This window comes from Anas acuta, chromosome 1 (assembly GCF_963932015.1).
Source record: "Anas acuta chromosome 1, bAnaAcu1.1, whole genome shotgun sequence".
Taxonomy (NCBI): Eukaryota; Metazoa; Chordata; class Aves; order Anseriformes; family Anatidae; genus Anas; species Anas acuta.
Window position 1 is genome coordinate 113,472,437 of NC_088979.1, and position 17,418 is coordinate 113,489,854.

Genomic DNA, 17,418 nt, shown 5'->3' on the forward strand with positions numbered 1-17,418 from the left:
GTATCTCTGTTAACTTTCCTTTGCTTAAAACTTAGTTCTCCAGTTGGGCTTCCTTTCTTGGACTGCCTTCCTCTGAAGTGTCTTGAGGACCCCAAATAGCTGCTATGATATGAATTGTCAGGATGCCTAAGAAACTGCCTAGGCCGATTGTTGCATCCCTACATCTCTAGTGGCACTACCAAAGTTGACACACATTTGATGTTATAGCTTATAATTGTGAGAGGATGATAATTATAGAAATATTTTCCCAAACTTTTCTGAACAGCTTTTGTTTTTTGTATCCTAAGTCTTCAAATAGTTTTGGAAACATAAATTCAGCTGCACATGTAGTTTTAGGGATATATTTAGGCTGGCATAACTTTTCAGGCAAGTAACTTTTCCTAGCTTACTCTAACCAGCCAGGTTAACCAAAGCAGTAAGACTGCAACAACAACATATACATTACACACTACAATAAGGGGTCAGAAGCCATATAAGCTGATACTGTGATTGCAAGACATGCTAGATTTTATGTCATTTGTTTTGTATGTCATTTCCTTTCTGTGCTTCTTGAGATTCATTGTGCTCAGCACACATGGGTAGTGCTACCACTTTGCCTAGAGAAGTATAACTCTTGCTTTTTCTGGTTTTGAACACTTTTTCATTCTCAAAATTGCCTCTAAATAAGTCTACACAACAGGAAATATTTTTAAAATGTTTTTCTTTTCATGGCAATCATAGCTGTCACATCGTAAAGTCAGCAATAAAAACCTGTGTGTCAAAAAATTAATTAGCTTCTAAACCAAGGGCTAGATGAAAATAAGAATAGAAATGTTTCTTAGTCAGAAATAATCCTTCTGTCAGAAGAAACAGAAATCTACAGCTTTTCTTGAAATATTCTGGCTTTTGGGAGATGATATGTACATGTAGAAATCCTTTTCACATTAGTTTTGGACACAATCCAACAAAAGCAACAAAACCAACAAAGCCAGACCATTTGTTTTGCCTTAATCTGAAGTAATGTTGCATAAAATTATCTCAAACATAAAGTAACTAGTCTGATTACTGTAAATAAGGACAAGATTAAAATATGGTTTGCTGTGTTCAAAGTAGTATAGTTATATCATTTTTTGTCAGTACGCCTAAGTGCCTTTTAAATGTACTGTAAAAAAAATTCCATGGAATAGAAATGATTTTCTATAACTATTTAATCTGGCTCCATGAAACATTACTCAATTTATAGATGGTTTTAAAGAATGTCTTTGTTCTTCTTCTTACCTCCAGTTATTTTATTTTAAATCATTTTTTATATTAATTCCAAAAAGGCTGTAGAAATCCTTTACTTTGTAAGGATTTCCCATAATTATTGGTGCAATTCTGCAATTTTGTTTTCTAATGGTTTGGTATAGGATTTATTGCTGTAATAGTACTAACTTACACTATAATCGTGTGTCATTGCCAGCTAAAAGGCTATTTTAATAATATCAGTAAAACCATCACTTGCTAAATGTCAGTACAGGGGAATTCTTGAATTCTTGAGTACAGATGAATTCTGCTGCACCCACTACTGCTTTGGCAGCTGGCTGTCAGAAGTCTCCTTTCGCAATAAGATCCAGCACATGAGATCTGCATGGGCTAAGACTGCCCAGCCCTTAGGTCCTGTACAAAAGGAAAACAAAAGGAAAGCTTTAGAGTTTTCTCCTGTGCACCTACTCAATGACCAATCTTATACATCAAGCTGAAGCAATTACACTTTTGTAGCAAAGTGTGTAGGGCTTCTTTGAAAATTTCATTTAAGTGTACACAAATGAGCATGTACTCTGCAGTTGTCATTGAGCTTTAAAAGCACTTGGAGCATATTACTAACATTACCAGTTAATGCTAAATTTTATCACATTAAGTGAACAGGCAATGAAGATTAACTTTCCACAGTTAATCATAATTACTTTAAAATACTGCTTGTTAAATTATGATGTAGATAAAGAGAACAATTGATTTAAAGAGAAAGAGTTCAGTAATATGTTTCTTTTATTTAAAGAAATTATTTTTCAGAAGTACAACCATAGTTATTTTCTATTTATTGCCTTAATAATTCTGAATAGAGCAGTTGAAGGGTACTTCTAGTTTACATTTTGTTTTTTCTTCCTTTGTCACTTTAGTGTTGCTTTGAAATATCCAAAAATATGCAATTTTGATTAACGCATCTGTTGGTGATAATGATGTTGGTGAACCAAGCTTTGGGAATGATAAGAATTGCAGAAGAAATGCAACAGAAATTGGATGATCTCTCTCAACTAATTTGGTCACAAACTCATGTAATGACACTAAATTTATACTGTTCTTGTGATGAGACATGATCTGTACTCTTCCATTATTACAGAAATAAAAAATGCTTATGAGATAAAGGTAAAGTATTAACTTTTTTCTTCCTTGAGGAAGAAAATCTGATAGTACAGAGTAGTCTAGAGAATGATAGGAAATGTGGTTTAATTAATGCTTTCTTGCATGCATTCCTTGAAGCATCAATGCCTAAAATATGATCCACCTGTGATCATCTGCCAAATAGAGCATCTGCCACTAGAAGGCATCTGTGTCTTCAAAGTGTTTTTTCTATAGGTTTGTCAAGCAAGAAAAATTTGCTTAAACTGTCAACAAAAATTTGCTGGAAAAACAGACGGCTATGGAGTCATGGCTGTTTTTTGTTGTTGTTTTCTCTTCCTTGCCTACTCTTTTATTATAAATTGAGAAGGATGCTCCTAAAAGCATAGGCAGAGGCTCAAAATTAGGGGGTGGAGGAAGCTGAAACCCATCATCTGGTAGGTATTGGTGGAGGGCTAGGTCCTTGGGCATGTGCTTTCCTTCTGTTCAGCCCTCCTGGATGCTGCTCTACCATGCTGCAGGCTGAGTGCAGGGCCCAGCCTAGTGCCTTGGTGACATCCCTGTCTCCCTGCGTGGCCAGTAACCTTGAAGGGAAATGGAGAGTGGTGGCGGCTAGTTGGGGTAAGGAGGGAGAAGGGGAGCTGTTAATTTTGAAGAAATATAATTGTTACTCATCCTAGCATTTTGGATTTCAAACAGTTTCTCCAGGGTGGTGAACACACCTGAAAGCCTGGTATTTTCTGTCCCCAGATATCACAGGTCTCGAGCTTGACAAAGCAGAACCTTGTGTAACAGGCTGATCAATATAGCCTGGTCTCTTTATGTAACAGTGGGTATGCAGCTGTCACAAAACCACTTAACGATTTGCTGCTCCTAATTCCCTGCTTCTTTCTTAGTCCTTACCTAATAGCCTTTGCTTGTCAAGAGTTTCCCCCATGCCCCATGACAAACGCCAGCTTTGTTTACTGAGGAAACTGGTGATTCTGGCCACAGCCAGAGGGAGGCCTGGAGTCCTCTCCAAGCCCCAAACTCCATCAGACCCCAGGGACATGTCAAAGTAGTAGAGTCAGAAGTAGCTCTGTATTTCTTCAATAATCTGTATGCTGCCTTTGATGAACAGCTGAAAGTCTTCAGAAATTAGAAACACACAAACAAACAATAACAAAAAAAAAAAAAAAAAAAAAAAAGGCAAAGAAATTGGGGAAGATGCAATGGATCAAAATGAATCCGCCTTTAGTTTTCTGAGGATGGAGAAACCAGTACTATGAATGGTAGGGCTAGACAGAAAGGGAGGAGCACACAGGGTTAGCTATAAATTTCACACAGTTATTCTGAGCTGTTGTAATCTGCTATTTGACATGTGCCAATATATACATAACCGCTTCTCTCTCCGTTATCAGGTTTAAATAGCAGGCTAAAAGACAGGGTGGGGAGGGAAGGTGGCTTAATGTTTTAAGCCCTTGGTTTGAAATACCTGGACAGTCTATATTTGCACACTTGTTAATCCAGATAAAGTCTGTTGAGCTATTCTCCTGCTGTCATGTTGAGTTTTAGAGATTTTTCAGGAGCAAATCTGGAAACAAGGCACCTCTTATAGACAATGAATAGAGTCTTCAGTGCGCTAGGTAAGACAATGAGTTCACTATTAGTGGGGTTTTGTGGGGACAGAAATCATCCCTTTCTATATGTGTAACTGTTGTGTGTGGCTGAAGAAAGCTGGCTCGCCCATGTCTGTCTCCATAGGGCTGCATCAACACTGTCAGTAAATTGTGTACAAGAGCTTCATACCCAAAATGCCCAGTTCTGGTTGTTCTGCCCAAACCCTGAGTTACTGCACTGTTTAGGATTAGCTGTGTATTCACAGCTTCCAATTCAATTATTTTTAATCTGTATCCAAATAATTTAAAGCTGTGAGAGTTTTTTAAGGACCTGTGAAGATTAACAACACTATTCTAGGAACCAAAGCATAAAGCCCTTCTCAGGCTTTCAGGGTTTGAGTACTAATAGTTGTTGCATAAGGCCGCCTTCCTTCACTGCCCTCTTCCCTCACAGAACACAGCTCTGTCCTGACTGAGTGTAAGTGGGCAGCCTCCAGCAATTGCACATAAACTGACATCCTGAAACAAAAATGTCTCACACAGAAGAAAAAAAAAAAAAAAAAAAAAAAAAAAAAAAGGATAATATGGGATCTCCTGATAACAGAGTAGTTTAATAACTGATGAATAGTCCCATTTTTATATACCATGTTGCCCTTGTCCAGATTCAGGGAAATCTCGTGTTTCTGGCACAAAGGAAGATGTCACCTGTCATTTGCTTCCTTCTAGCTAGGTTTTCAAGCTAGTTATTTTCAAACGTGGAGATGCCTCAGACCGTTCAATTTTGGGATGGTAAATCCTCAGACCTTGCCACCATTCTTTCCAGTATGTGGGCTGTATCATTCTGCTAGTCTGACCTTGACTGAAGTGAACAGAGGCCTTTCACCCTGTGGTATTCACTGTTGCTTAAAACCAATTTAGTTGCAAGTTCTTCACCTGAATCTTTTCCTTCAAAACAGATATTCACAGCTCCAGCTTGCTTTTACTTTAACCTTTTCAATATTGTGAGGCTGAGTTCAGATTTTTGGGCATTCAGCTCTTTTGTCTTCTTCTTTCTCTGGTCCTAATGTCACAGAGCTGCTTTTTACTGATCAGGAGCTGGGCAGTGGGATATGTGTCACAGTGCAAGAAGCTTCTGTTAGCAGAGTCAAGGGCTGATGGCAGGGTGAGACCGCTGACCGCCTTTATTGCCTGCATGGAAGCTTGTTCTCAAATTAGTCTGATGCTTCCAGGTCACAGGTGTGCTAAAAAGAAAGGGACAAATTTTGCTGGGTGTAATTGGTAAGATCTCCACTAAACAGAAAGTCTTGTTTCATAAAGGCCCACTTGACACAGCCTCCTGACAGTAAGTAGCTTAGCAAGCCCAAAGACATGGTTTCCAAGGCAGGTCACTCAGCTGGGTGGTTCTGTCAGGAGCCAAGGTCTGCACAGCACGTGCAGAGCATTGTGCAGGCCCTGGAAAGGGGCCGAGAAGTGAGAGAAAACTCATCCCTGTAGGGGATGAGGGTAAACGTGGCAGTTCTGTGTTGGCAAGCAGCTAAGGCAGGATGGGCACAGGGCAGCCATCGCATAGGCAGGACCTACACAGGGCCTGGGGACAGAGGGCGGGCCAGGGCCTCAGGCAATGGCACACCTGGAGCCCAGGGAGTGGGCATAGGGCCTGGCAGTGCAGGGCAATCCATGCGGTCCCTGAGGATTAGTGTCATGTAACCAAAAAATTCTCCTTCCAGTTTTGGAGTCTGCTTTTGTGCTTGTTTTGTGAATGACACACTGTCACAAGGGGCTTTGGAAATGCCCATCAGTGAACTGAAAGCCAACCACAGCATCAAGGGGAACTAGCGTGCGCAACCATCATGTGGTTCAGTCTGTCCTTAAGCTTGTGGTTCTCCTGATCAAGCTGGTGCAGGCTAAAAATACATTTATTCATTTATTTATTTTGAATAAATAAATGTTAAGGTAAGAAGTAAGCCTATAAGACTTACTCAGGGGCATGTAAAAGAAGTTTTGAGGGCTTTTTGTTGGCTCTCTGGCCCACTCATCAGAACCGCTTTGGGGAGATTTCCCCCATTTGGGGAGGGAGATTTTCCTGCTTTTCCACTGCACCTAGAGGATGTATCTTGTGAGCTTAACCCAGCGGACTTCGTGTATGTGGGCAGGGAAGGGAGCACAAATTCACCATCCCTCTGAATGCCAGCAGTATTGAGTAGCACGTTGCCTTTGAGGTAGGCAGGTTCCAGCTCCACACAGGCACAGACAATAAGCCCTGACATTCAACAAACTCCTTCAGTCACCCTACTCTGTCCAGTGTCCTAAAATGTGAAATAAGCAGGTTTCACTAGTGCTAACTCCTTTGAATAAAAATATTTTGAATAAGCACTTTGCAATAACACAGTGAAGCACTGGAAGGAAATTATTTCTATCTTCCAGCTGGTAAACAGCTCAGCTTATTGTGGTTTTGGTGCTTTGTTGTTGTTAGTTTTTCTTTATTACTATTTTCTTATTATTTATTTTACTATTTTTATGGTGTCCCTTTGCTTGTGATTGAGTGACATCCTAATGAGCAACAGATACTTTACCATGTGTGCTGCACAGCATGAAACTTTACAGAGCCTGGAGACACATGAGGAGATACCTAGGCATTTGTATTGTGAATAGTTATAGAGCAGCAGATGGGTAAATCAGCACTGCAGTATTCTTTTAATAACATCATAATACATTTATTGTACTATTAATTGTACTTGAAGAATGAGGGGATTATCTTCATAGGTTATTGTTATGATTTTTTCCATTATTTAACGCACTATACTAAGGCTTCTCTATGCCACTGTAAAAAATGCAGTATTTTTCTTTCTTTGAAAAAGCTCTGGATATGTGTATCATGATTTCTATAGCTTTCATATCACATACATTATAGGCAGAAAATATTTATGTTTTTTGATGAAGAAAGGAAAAACAGCATGGTTCCATACCATGTAGGTAAACATGTTGGCCTTCTCAGTATTCACATTTCTGGAGCAGTGGCTGATGAGGTTAACACGTTGCTGGTGGTCTTTGTGTGTCTACAGCGATATGTGTCTGGGGCTTTCCTAGTTACCACAGGGTCTCTCAGATGTGTTTCAGAGATTGGTTGTTTGTCTTTTACCTTGGTCCTCAGTCTCTTCCCGCTTGGGACAGGCCAAATAATCCACCAGATAAGAGTTCATACTACAAAACATTAAGCTGATTTTTACATTTTCCAAACTTCTGGTATTCTGTTGCTGGTCAGAGCAATGGAAATAAAACAAGGACATAAGAAGAAAGCAAACAAAATACAGTTTTCCAAAACCCAGAGTGAAATATAAGGGAGGAAAAAAAATAAAATAAAAAAAAATTAATCTAGTCACAGACATGAAGAAAGCCTAAAACTAATCTGTAGTTTCAGTAAGTAGTATGAAATTCAATGAAGAAGCAGCAATGTGAAACGCATGTAACCGCTTTCTTAATAGATCTGTAAAATTAGGGGGTGGAAATGTAAAATATCTGATGAGATGTTTCTTGAAATAATATTTCCAAAAATAAAATCCAAGTTGGTGTGCCAGAAAGAAGCATAAAGTTTGTGGTACATAATGTGCCATTTTTTGGCAAAGTATCTGCTTGTAATACTGGGCCTAATCTTGCTGGAAAGCTACATGCAGTTACTGTCAGATTTCATTTCATCCCAAACTGCAGTTGAGGGGTATCTTTGGCTTCACTGAATTTACTGTAATTAAAATTACAGTAAATCCAGCAATGATGGCAGAACCTGCACAGAAAGTCTGTGAAACCATAAGTCAGCCTGCACAAGATATGCATACACAATTTCTGCCTCTACACTGAATCCAGTGTGTTGGATTGGATTTTCCTCTTAGGTGCTACTGCTTTGTACAGAACAACTTTGCACCAAAATGGAAACAAGCACTACAAGTATGGCAATGAGTCATACCATGCCTTTACGAGACTTCTTTTCCTTTGTTCTAATAAAGTCAGGAGGACACATTAATGCTGATGTATGACAATAAAAATAAGTAACATGCTAAACCTAGTAGATACTCATCCAATCACCTAAGTCACAGGCCATCTGAAGCTGATGACAGCCTTTCCAAGGTTTTCCAAGTGTTTGGATTCTGACCAATATAAAGATCACAAGATTAAATTTACCAGCTGCTAATTCTTTTTATATGCACATAAGAAACAGTTGGAGCAAGTACTTTCCAAATTCAGCAACTGTTCTTCCATCCTCACCACTTTTTTACAGAAACAGAGGAAATGTTACAGTAGTTTAGACCACCTGACCATGGAGTCCTGTCCATCAGTAGCTTCAGAGAAGGAAGCAGAAAATAAGGAATTAAGTCAATCTCAAATGTTCCTTCCCTATGAATATCCCCCAGTCCTCACTATTTACATGTATAAACTAGCTTATGACCTGAAGGCTTTATATCCCATGAAAAATGTATCAGTCAGAGAGACCTGATGTGGTTTATATGGATAAACCACAGTATCTGGAGCTCATAGCAGGTTACCGGTTACCATGCACAATTCTTATTGCATTATCTCACAGATAAATAACACCTGGAGCATCTCTGTTGCACTGGAAAATGTCCAAATTTCTGCAGCAATTATATGAAGATAAACAGCTCCACTGCAGAAATCTCAACAGTACCAAACTGGATATCCCAGACTCCCCTTTTTTGCATGTAGAAGCCTACCACAAACTTGTTTTTCTTCTCTTCAAACAATGTCAATAGAAATTGCTCTGAATTGATTTGCTTCCCCTGCAGCTTTCAGGAAAGAACAAAACTATCTGAGCTAACACTTCATACAGTGCTTCCAGTTGAGCTCATCCTTGTTAAAGACCACAGGATATTCCTACATTAAGGTGCTTTATAAATCAGCTTGTATATTGAATTCAATGACCTGTTTCTGTGAAATTGCCAGAATGAACAGAAAGTGAACATTATTAAATGGAGGTTTTCTCTCTTTCTCTCTTAGGATGGATTTATAGACTTCTTGGAGTTCATAGCTGCAATAAATTTGGTTATACGAGGGAAAATTGACCAAAAATTGAAATGGTATTTTAAGCTATATGACGCTGATGGAAATGGATGTATTGACAAAAAAGAACTATTAAGCATATTCACGGTAAGCGAATTATGACCAATCATAATTGCATTTGGCATAACGCGTTATCTCTGAAACATTAGTTGAAACATCACGTGTTGTATTTTACCTAATGCTTTGCAGTCATAAAAGCAGAACTGTTCTGGCTAGTGACACTCTTGTCATTGGTTTCTTGCTTTCTGAAATAAACGTATCTAAGTAGTATTTTACTTTACACCATAATTCCCTATATATGCTGATTTACTGAAAGTGAAAAACTGTAGAAACAGGAGAAACATTATTGAGATAAACTGTGTAAGAAGGCAGGGTAGAGCTGAAGTAGCATAATGAATAAAACAGCTGTTTGCAAGCATTTGTGCCAGTTTGTTGTGGAAAAATGGCTTCTCAAACTGAACTTTCTGCACAAAAAAAAATATAGATGTTGTCAAAATATTCAAATATTTTCATTCATCTTGAAAGGCTTTTAGATTTGTTTACTACAAATGCCATTACTTGTTTTTTTAAATTAACTTGGGAAAAGTTAATTTTATCATTAAATCCTGCACAGACATTTTGATACAAATATTGCAGATTTTTGCCTGAAAATGGGTGTATTTCAAGCCCACAAACCAAAGCAGTGTAATTCTTTCCGCACAATGATTTCCGTATTTTTCAACTTGCTCTGGTGAGCTAATATTTTGTACTTCAGTAGCTGCTTTCAACCAAAAGATATTATAGGGTTCCTTGCAAATATGAATGACTTGTAATACTTCTTTCTAAATGTACTGAACTTTTTACAGATCAAGGTTTTGCTGCAGGGAGCATAAAATCTAAATAGGGATTTAATGTCATAATAAACAAGGAAAGTAGTTTTCCAAGATTCTGTCTTGCTGCTGGTGCCTGGCTAGTCATTGTTAGAGACTTTCAAGAGCTGCTGCCTCAAATGAAAGGAACCAGAGCTAGATTAGCCATGTGGTCAAACAAATTAAGTTGATGCATTTCCTTCTAAAGAATGGCTTGCTAAATGCAGAAGGAGAGGCCTAGCACAGCCCACATTTCTCCTCATTTAAGACTGATGTCATCTTTCTGTTGTTGCAAGTCTCCATCATTTTCTACTTGAAGGCATTGATGCAGCTGCCTTTGTCTTGGACTCTATCCAAAAAGGGAATTAAAAACATTTTAATGTAAAGATTTCTTTTTTAGCTTAGCTGGTTTTAAAACTTCCACTTCTCTTTTGGAATAAGAGAACTTTAACTTAAACCTGTACAAGTCATTTGACTTACGCTAGATGAAAATAGATGAAACTCTAAAAAAAAATAAAAATCTGGCTCACAGCCAGTGAGGGCTCTAATTATACTGAGCATCAGTAATCAAGGGTTTATCCAAAAAGATATATCAGATCCGAGACTTTAATATAAATCAAATAAGTCCTATTAAAACTTCATCCATCCCTACAGCTATACAAGCTTTGGACCAGCAGATCATTTTAAGCCATCAAAATTTTTGCCAGAGCACTAGACACCCTGTCAGTGCCTTTTTAACAGCCCGGATAATTTATTTTGTTATTTAGGGGGATTTTGTGGGAGTCAGTGATTCAAGTACTTCAGGAAGCACTGCTTTCCTCTTAGTGCTGCAACAAATTTAACTTTGATGGAGGTATAGCCTTTTGAAGGCTGCATCGGGGTCAGGCATACAAAATACCAAAAGTATCCATAGTATGATTGAGTAATACAAACAAGTTTATGTACCTACATTTTCTGAAATTCTTGCTGCCTTTAGGAACTCTGTGCAAAGTATGGTAAGACAGTGATGGTTAGGAATTGGCCATTAGTGCTGAATGTGTTTAGCTTACATTTTAATTCTATAAAATGAGTTCTAAAATAGTATATAAAATAATATGGTGAATTACCCTACACAACACCATTCATCTCATGATAATTAGATGTTTAAAAAAAAAAAAAAAAAAAAAAAACACTACAGTGTGCCCATTACATAGCATAAACGCATGTTTATACATAGATATGTATCTATTTTCTCAATCACTAAATGTGATACTGATTCTGAGTCCAACTCTGTAAACACATTTGTTACATATTGGCCACCAGTTATTAACATATAGGCTCCTTCTTTATTGGCCAGAATGATCACCGTAATGCAAAAATGATTGTCTCAGTGAATGGGACACACTCTTGCAAAGGTATTCATTTATACCTTTACTCCAAATACTGGATACTGTTGCCACAGAAAAAGCAGGGGGGGGAGATTACTTTTCTAAACTTCTTTGGAGAACAAGTAAATTCTGCCAACTTTCAGGACTGCCGGTCTAACTTTATTTGTGATTACTAAGTTAAACATTTTTTAATAGAAAAATGACTTAGGCTTTCTCATCGTGTGCTTTCAGCTGTGAAAAATAATACTATATTTAAATCACACAGAGCATAGGGCACTCTCTCAACACACAGAACTCTCTAGGGTGAGATAAAAATGCTGGTGTGGAATCTAAAGTGTATTGCAGAATAGAGGTGCCACATGGTTTCAGAAGACCTTCAGAGATATGTAAATGAGGTCTGTAATCTTCAGGCAGTGTTATGTTAATTAAATTTCCAATCCTCATTACTGAAGATTTACTTGAAATAGCTATTTATTTAGCGATTTTGAAAGGGTTGGTGAGCTAAAGAGCTGCATCCCAATTACTGAGGTTGCCAGTGTATTGTTTTCACAACTTGAAGGGAAAAAAAGTCTGAAAGAACTTTCTGCATTTCTGTCTTCAGGCTATCCAGGCTATTAATGGGCACACCAACATGTCCGCTGAAGAATTCACAAACATGATATTTCAGAAGATAGATGTGAACAATGATGGTAAGAATCTAGGTTTTCTTTATAATGGCAGGATATTTTTCCCCACGAGAGAGTGTAGGATAAGGAGGGGAGTTGAACATACTACTGAAGAACTGTCTGTTTTAGATAAACTGAAAGCCTGTCTGTTCTTCTTTATCTATACTCATCCAAATTTACAGTACTGCCTCTATTAACCTGGCACAGGAATTACATGCAGTAGTGGCTAAAACACAAAGGTCTTGCACTGTTCATCTGAAATGACAGTGCTCTGGTTGCACAGCAAAATGAAGGTATTTTTTCAGTATATCCACAACGGCTTTATCTACTTAAACTGAACAAGAAAACCAAATAAAATGAATAGTTGCACATGCCCTATCATGTTTGAAAGACTGGACAGCGTAGTGGATGTCTCTTGAAGTCTGAATGTTAACACATGCTATTGTTTTTTCTCAGGAGAACTGGATTAAGCCAATTGGATTTACAATTGGAAACTAAGACTTCAATTCACTGCTTTGGAATTATTTCTAGTAAAAACAACTTGTCACGCATTAATGTCTTCCCTCCTATTCCTAACCATGAATATGCTCCTTCTACTGGCAACCGCTGTAGTAATTGACAAATTAGAAATGTTAGGAAAGCATTGCAGAGCAAGATCAGATCCCAGCCAAGAATTTGTGGCTTTTCTTTTTTTTTTTTTTTTGAGGTCTCATTTGGTGTATTCAAGTTATTTTTAAAGGAAGCTGTTTGCAATATATAATCAGAACATAAATAGTGATCTTGTGATGCATATGAATAACTGGTAGAACATTTTTCCCACCTGTTTCACCCATTTTTAGGGTGAAGACAAATTACAGACTCCAAACAACACGGTCATATTCTAGAATGTAACCATAATACTATGATACTTTTTACTTTGACCCCTGCTTTGATCATATGTTTACTTCCAAGTAATAGTAGTATCTGAGCTAGACCATCAGCTAAAAAATAACTTGTGTCTTCAATATTAGCAATGAGATGCCAGAACATGAATTATTCAGAATCTTCTTCATAATACTCCCCTTTCAAACTGCTTTCCATAACTAGATACTTTTTTTTAAATAGCTGCAAAGCAGCAGGACTAACTCAGGCTGAGAAATGGGACATATTTTTCTAAGTTTATCTTAAGCTACGCTGCCTCCTTGTAGCTGCTTATTAAAAATAAAATAAAATAAATAAATAAAAGTAAATAGACAAATAAGATGTGATGGCCTTCCTCACATTAAAGTACAAGAAATAATCTCGTGGCAGCAGGGAGCAATCCCTAAAACAAATCTCCTGATGGCCTTGCAATTTATTTTCATTACTTGAAGGAAATTTCAGGCTCATCACAGTCCCAGTGAGCCTGGATATGCTAGCGTAACTTCATCTCACTGGTAACTGCAGTGTTCTTTGTGCACTTGCATTCTGATATTGTTAATTTGAAATATATAGCCCTGGGATCAAAGGAGGGAAGTCAAGACCTGCTCAAGGGAATGGACAGACCATGAAACAGACAGTCCAGTTCTGGTGACTGAAACCTGCATAAGCAGGAAAGCGATGCAGCAGGTCCCTCTGACGAGTCCAGGAACCCTATTCATACATTCCAGTCAGTCAGAGATGACATAGAGTGGAGGAGATGGGGAGTAAGAGGAATATGTAGGGCAGGGGAGATCTGAGGAAGTGAGTGGCCGAGTAGCAAAGCGGAAAGATGCAGACAAGTGCGCAGAGACAGCACCTTCTGGCTCCACTCCTGGGATTATATGAGGGCACTGAGGTTGATAGGGGAGGAGTGAAAATCCTCAGGACACTGTACATCAACCACTGGAGAGGGTCTTACTCCTCTCGCTGCAGCCTGAGAGCCAGGACTTGTGTCAGAGGGGCTCCTTTCACTTAGTGTGTATGTGAGCCTGCTCACAGTGCAGTGGGGACTATATGACAAAAGACGAAGCAGCCTTTATTGCCAATGGGTCATTTTCAAATTCTTCACATGCTGATTGTTTTTGGTTTTCAGTCAGGTTAAATTTCCAAACTTGCCATGAACAGAAACCAAAACAGAAACAAAACAAAAACAAAACAAAACAAACAAAAAAAAAAAAAAACAAAACTGCAGGGACTGCTTGAATCTGAAAATAGCTGAAATTCATCTACCTAAGCATTTACCAGAAGTGCATGTGATTTATATTGCTGGGCCCCAGAATGCAGGGGCCCTACGTCATCCAGCAAGTTTCTTTTTGCCTGGCCTCTTTTAATTTCTTATTTCAGTAAAAAATCATTCATTTTTATGATTTTAATAAAAAAACTTTAGAGGAAAGAATCACTCTTCCTCTTAAACTAAGGCCTGTTTCCCCTTTCAAATAAAAACAATATCACTGGAATAATTTCTAGCCAGAGCATCATGTACACTCCAGTGTACTTTCCAGCAGACAGATCGCTGCCAGAGAAGTAAGCAGGAGAAGAAGAAGAATATTAAATGGTATTCCTGTTCCTGCAAAAAGGAGGTTGTCTTGAAATTTCCAAAGTATTACCTGAATTTAGAATGAGTACAAAAAAATCACACACTCCCCAAAAAAACTTTAAAATCACGACCATTTCAGTAGCTTGGAAGAATTTCTCTAATCAAACCGCTTAACTGTTTTTTTTTTCATCATCTTATCCTGGCTCTAAATAATCCTTGTAGTCAACACAGGGGATGTGCTTGGTAATCCTCAGCAAATCATTCCCTAATCTCTGTTAAAACCACCTATAAACTAAACTCTGGTTAGCTTGGTAAGAATAGCTCCATGCAGCTGAATTATGCCAGAATGAACCCTTAATTAGAACCCCACACACCTGTCATTGAAGATGCTAAACACTATAGTTGTCTTAGACTTCTGTGAAAGTGGTATTTGATCTGTTTAATAAAGAAAATTGAACATGAGTTCTAAGATCTAATGCAAAATGGGAAAACATATGACAATATTCTTCATGCATTTGCATATCAGCAGAGAAGTACAGGGAATCTTCTTGGGGGATGCAACCTGGCATGAATGGCCTCGTGTTGGGTTGAGAGTGATTGTTACATTCCTTGGTTCCTAAAGAGTATATGATTTCCTTTTAGGGGAATTGACTTTAGAAGAGTTTATCACCGGTGTGGAAAGAGACGGGGACCTAATGGAATTGATTACAAAAAGTTTCGACCTTTCCAACGTACTCAAAGTCATACAGAGCGGCAGGCGGCACAGCATCTGAAGGATTCAGTGATGGATGTAGCATCTGTTGTCATTGTTTCAAGGAAGATAACATTTGATATATTCAGAGAGCTTGATGTTGTCAAAACCAGCCCAGACAATACCAATCACTCAGCTCCAGGAATAATTCTCCCTCAGAATTTTCACTCTTGACTCCACATCTCTCCTCTTCCTTATTCTGTCTCTCGCGAAGGACTGTGGCAGCTACAGAACACAAACCTTTGCCCACATACATGTATAATAATAGAAAGGATGTTTGATGCAGTACAAATAACTTGTTTGGTCTCTATGAACACTGTTCAGAATAATAAAACAGTGACAATATCACAAAATGTAACCTTTCTAGAGAACAGGGATTTATTTATTTATTTTAAGTACAGGTTCTTTAATCTGCTATCTAAAATGTGGCAATAAACATCTAGGTAAGATTGGCTCCTATCAGGATCAATTAAGAACAAAGCCTGGCTTGAATTAACACTTAATCTAATCAGTGCTCAAAATTGGACTAGATTTTCTGGGAAACACCTTGGTCAGCTCAATATTCCAGAGAGGTACATCCTCTTTAACAAACCATCTACCACTCTTGATTTCATTACATCTGTATAATAAAATAACATGATGTTTTGATGTTTTTCACAAGGTCCAGCTACTGTTCTTTCAAATTAACTTTTATAGAAGCACTGGAATAAAATTCTGTTATCTTTGTAGAGTAGCATTAGAAGTTCAAAGAATGTTTAAAACACATCATTTTGTAAGCACTGGAATGAATATAATCTGGTTTCCCAGAGATGTGTCCTTTGGCTTGTATGTCCTCCTTTGCAAAACAGTTCCTCACTGGGCTCTTTGCCACAGCTTCACGAGACAAAAGGTAAGATGTATGATGACTAGTTCATGCTGATGGGACTGCTGGCTTCTGCCAAACAGACTGTTTAGCAGCTGAATTCTTCCTGCCTTCCCCTCTCAGGGAGTACTACGGTATTTTTGTCCTGCCCAGATACCTGGGCGAAAGCTTTTAGCAATTTAGTCTCTTTGAGACTTCTACCTTCTTTCAAACTGGGTTGCAGTCATCTCTGAATGTGGTAGCTGTTAGGAGTACAGAGAAGGGATTCACAGATGGCATGCATGATCACATATGTCTCATTTTTTTAGGAAACCAAGCTAAAAACAACTCAACCTTACTTTCTAACAAACAAGATTAATTCTTTGAGCTGAAATGTAACTGTATGAGTTTTCTGAAAAGGGAAAATCATGGCTCTCTCCGGTTCTGTTGCGATGGATTCTCTCTCAAGTCTGCAACCAGTTCTATCAAGTCATTATGTTATGTTGTAAGAATAAGTTCTCCTTGGCTGGCAGTGCCCTGAAGGCAACACACTAATACTAGATGCTGTTAGAAACATCAGCTTAATGCAAAATCATTTGTGCATGGGTAGGTGCAGGTTGAAGGAAACACTTATTAAGACTTAAATATGAAAAAGTTTAGTTTTTTTTTTCCTAAGTCACTACAAGTCTGTGTCCATTTAACACAGAAATGTGCTCCATCATCTGCAATTATTATCCCAGGTTCTGGTTTGATCAATGGAATATACTAAAAGTATGCAACAAGCATCACTTGACATTATAAACAGCTCTGACATTATAGTTCTGACATTTGAATCTTTTATATCCTTTCCCAAAAAAGAGAATGATGTATGAGATTGCTGTTGGGTTCGAACTTTAAGTTCTTGTATTTATTCATCATTGACACATTAATATCTCACTGTCAGTATCAGTTTTCTCATGCTTAGACTTCAGAAAATCACTTTTCTTTATTTACTGTTTTGCATTTAGATTCTGTGAGGATGGTGGTCTTCAGAACTGGCTCTAAAATATTTAAAATAAAGTGGTTCAATCTAAGCAACTTGGGTATACAGAAACAGCTGGGTTTTGGATTGTTGCTTTTAAAATAATGAAGGTTCTGACTTTGAAACTTGACTGCTGTCTACGTATATTGGTCTCTCTCTCTTTTTCTCTTTCAATAAATGGATCTTAAAAGAGAGTATTTCCATTTAAATTTGCCTAATTGTTCTGTGCACCTGTAATTATATGACGGGAATTACCAAACCAAGGGGAGTGTTGTTTTCTATTAAAAACTAATGTATGTAAGGAAGTTCTTAGCCTTTGTGTGTGTGTGTGTGAAACTAAAGTTTAAAGGAGTACCTGACATGCTCACTTTATACGCTTCAATATACAATTTTTTAGCAGAAATCTATATAATTAATAAAAAGTAC

At 37.9% G+C, this 17,418-nt stretch overlaps 1 protein-coding gene across 2 annotated transcripts in view; it reads left to right on the forward strand.

The window, feature by feature from the left end:
- GUCA1C (guanylate cyclase activator 1C) overlaps positions 1-17,189 on the forward strand; it is a 34,702-nt gene extending 17,513 nt beyond the window's left edge. For both annotated transcript variants that reach the window (XM_068693655.1, XM_068693658.1), the window contains exons 2-4: positions 8,961-9,110; positions 11,840-11,927; positions 15,022-17,189. In XM_068693655.1, coding sequence (XP_068549756.1) covers positions 8,961-9,110; positions 11,840-11,927; positions 15,022-15,152 — 369 coding nt within the window. In that variant the 3' untranslated portion in view covers positions 15,153-17,189. The remainder of the gene's footprint in view (positions 1-8,960; positions 9,111-11,839; positions 11,928-15,021) is intronic.
- Positions 17,190-17,418: the final 229 nt, after the last annotated feature.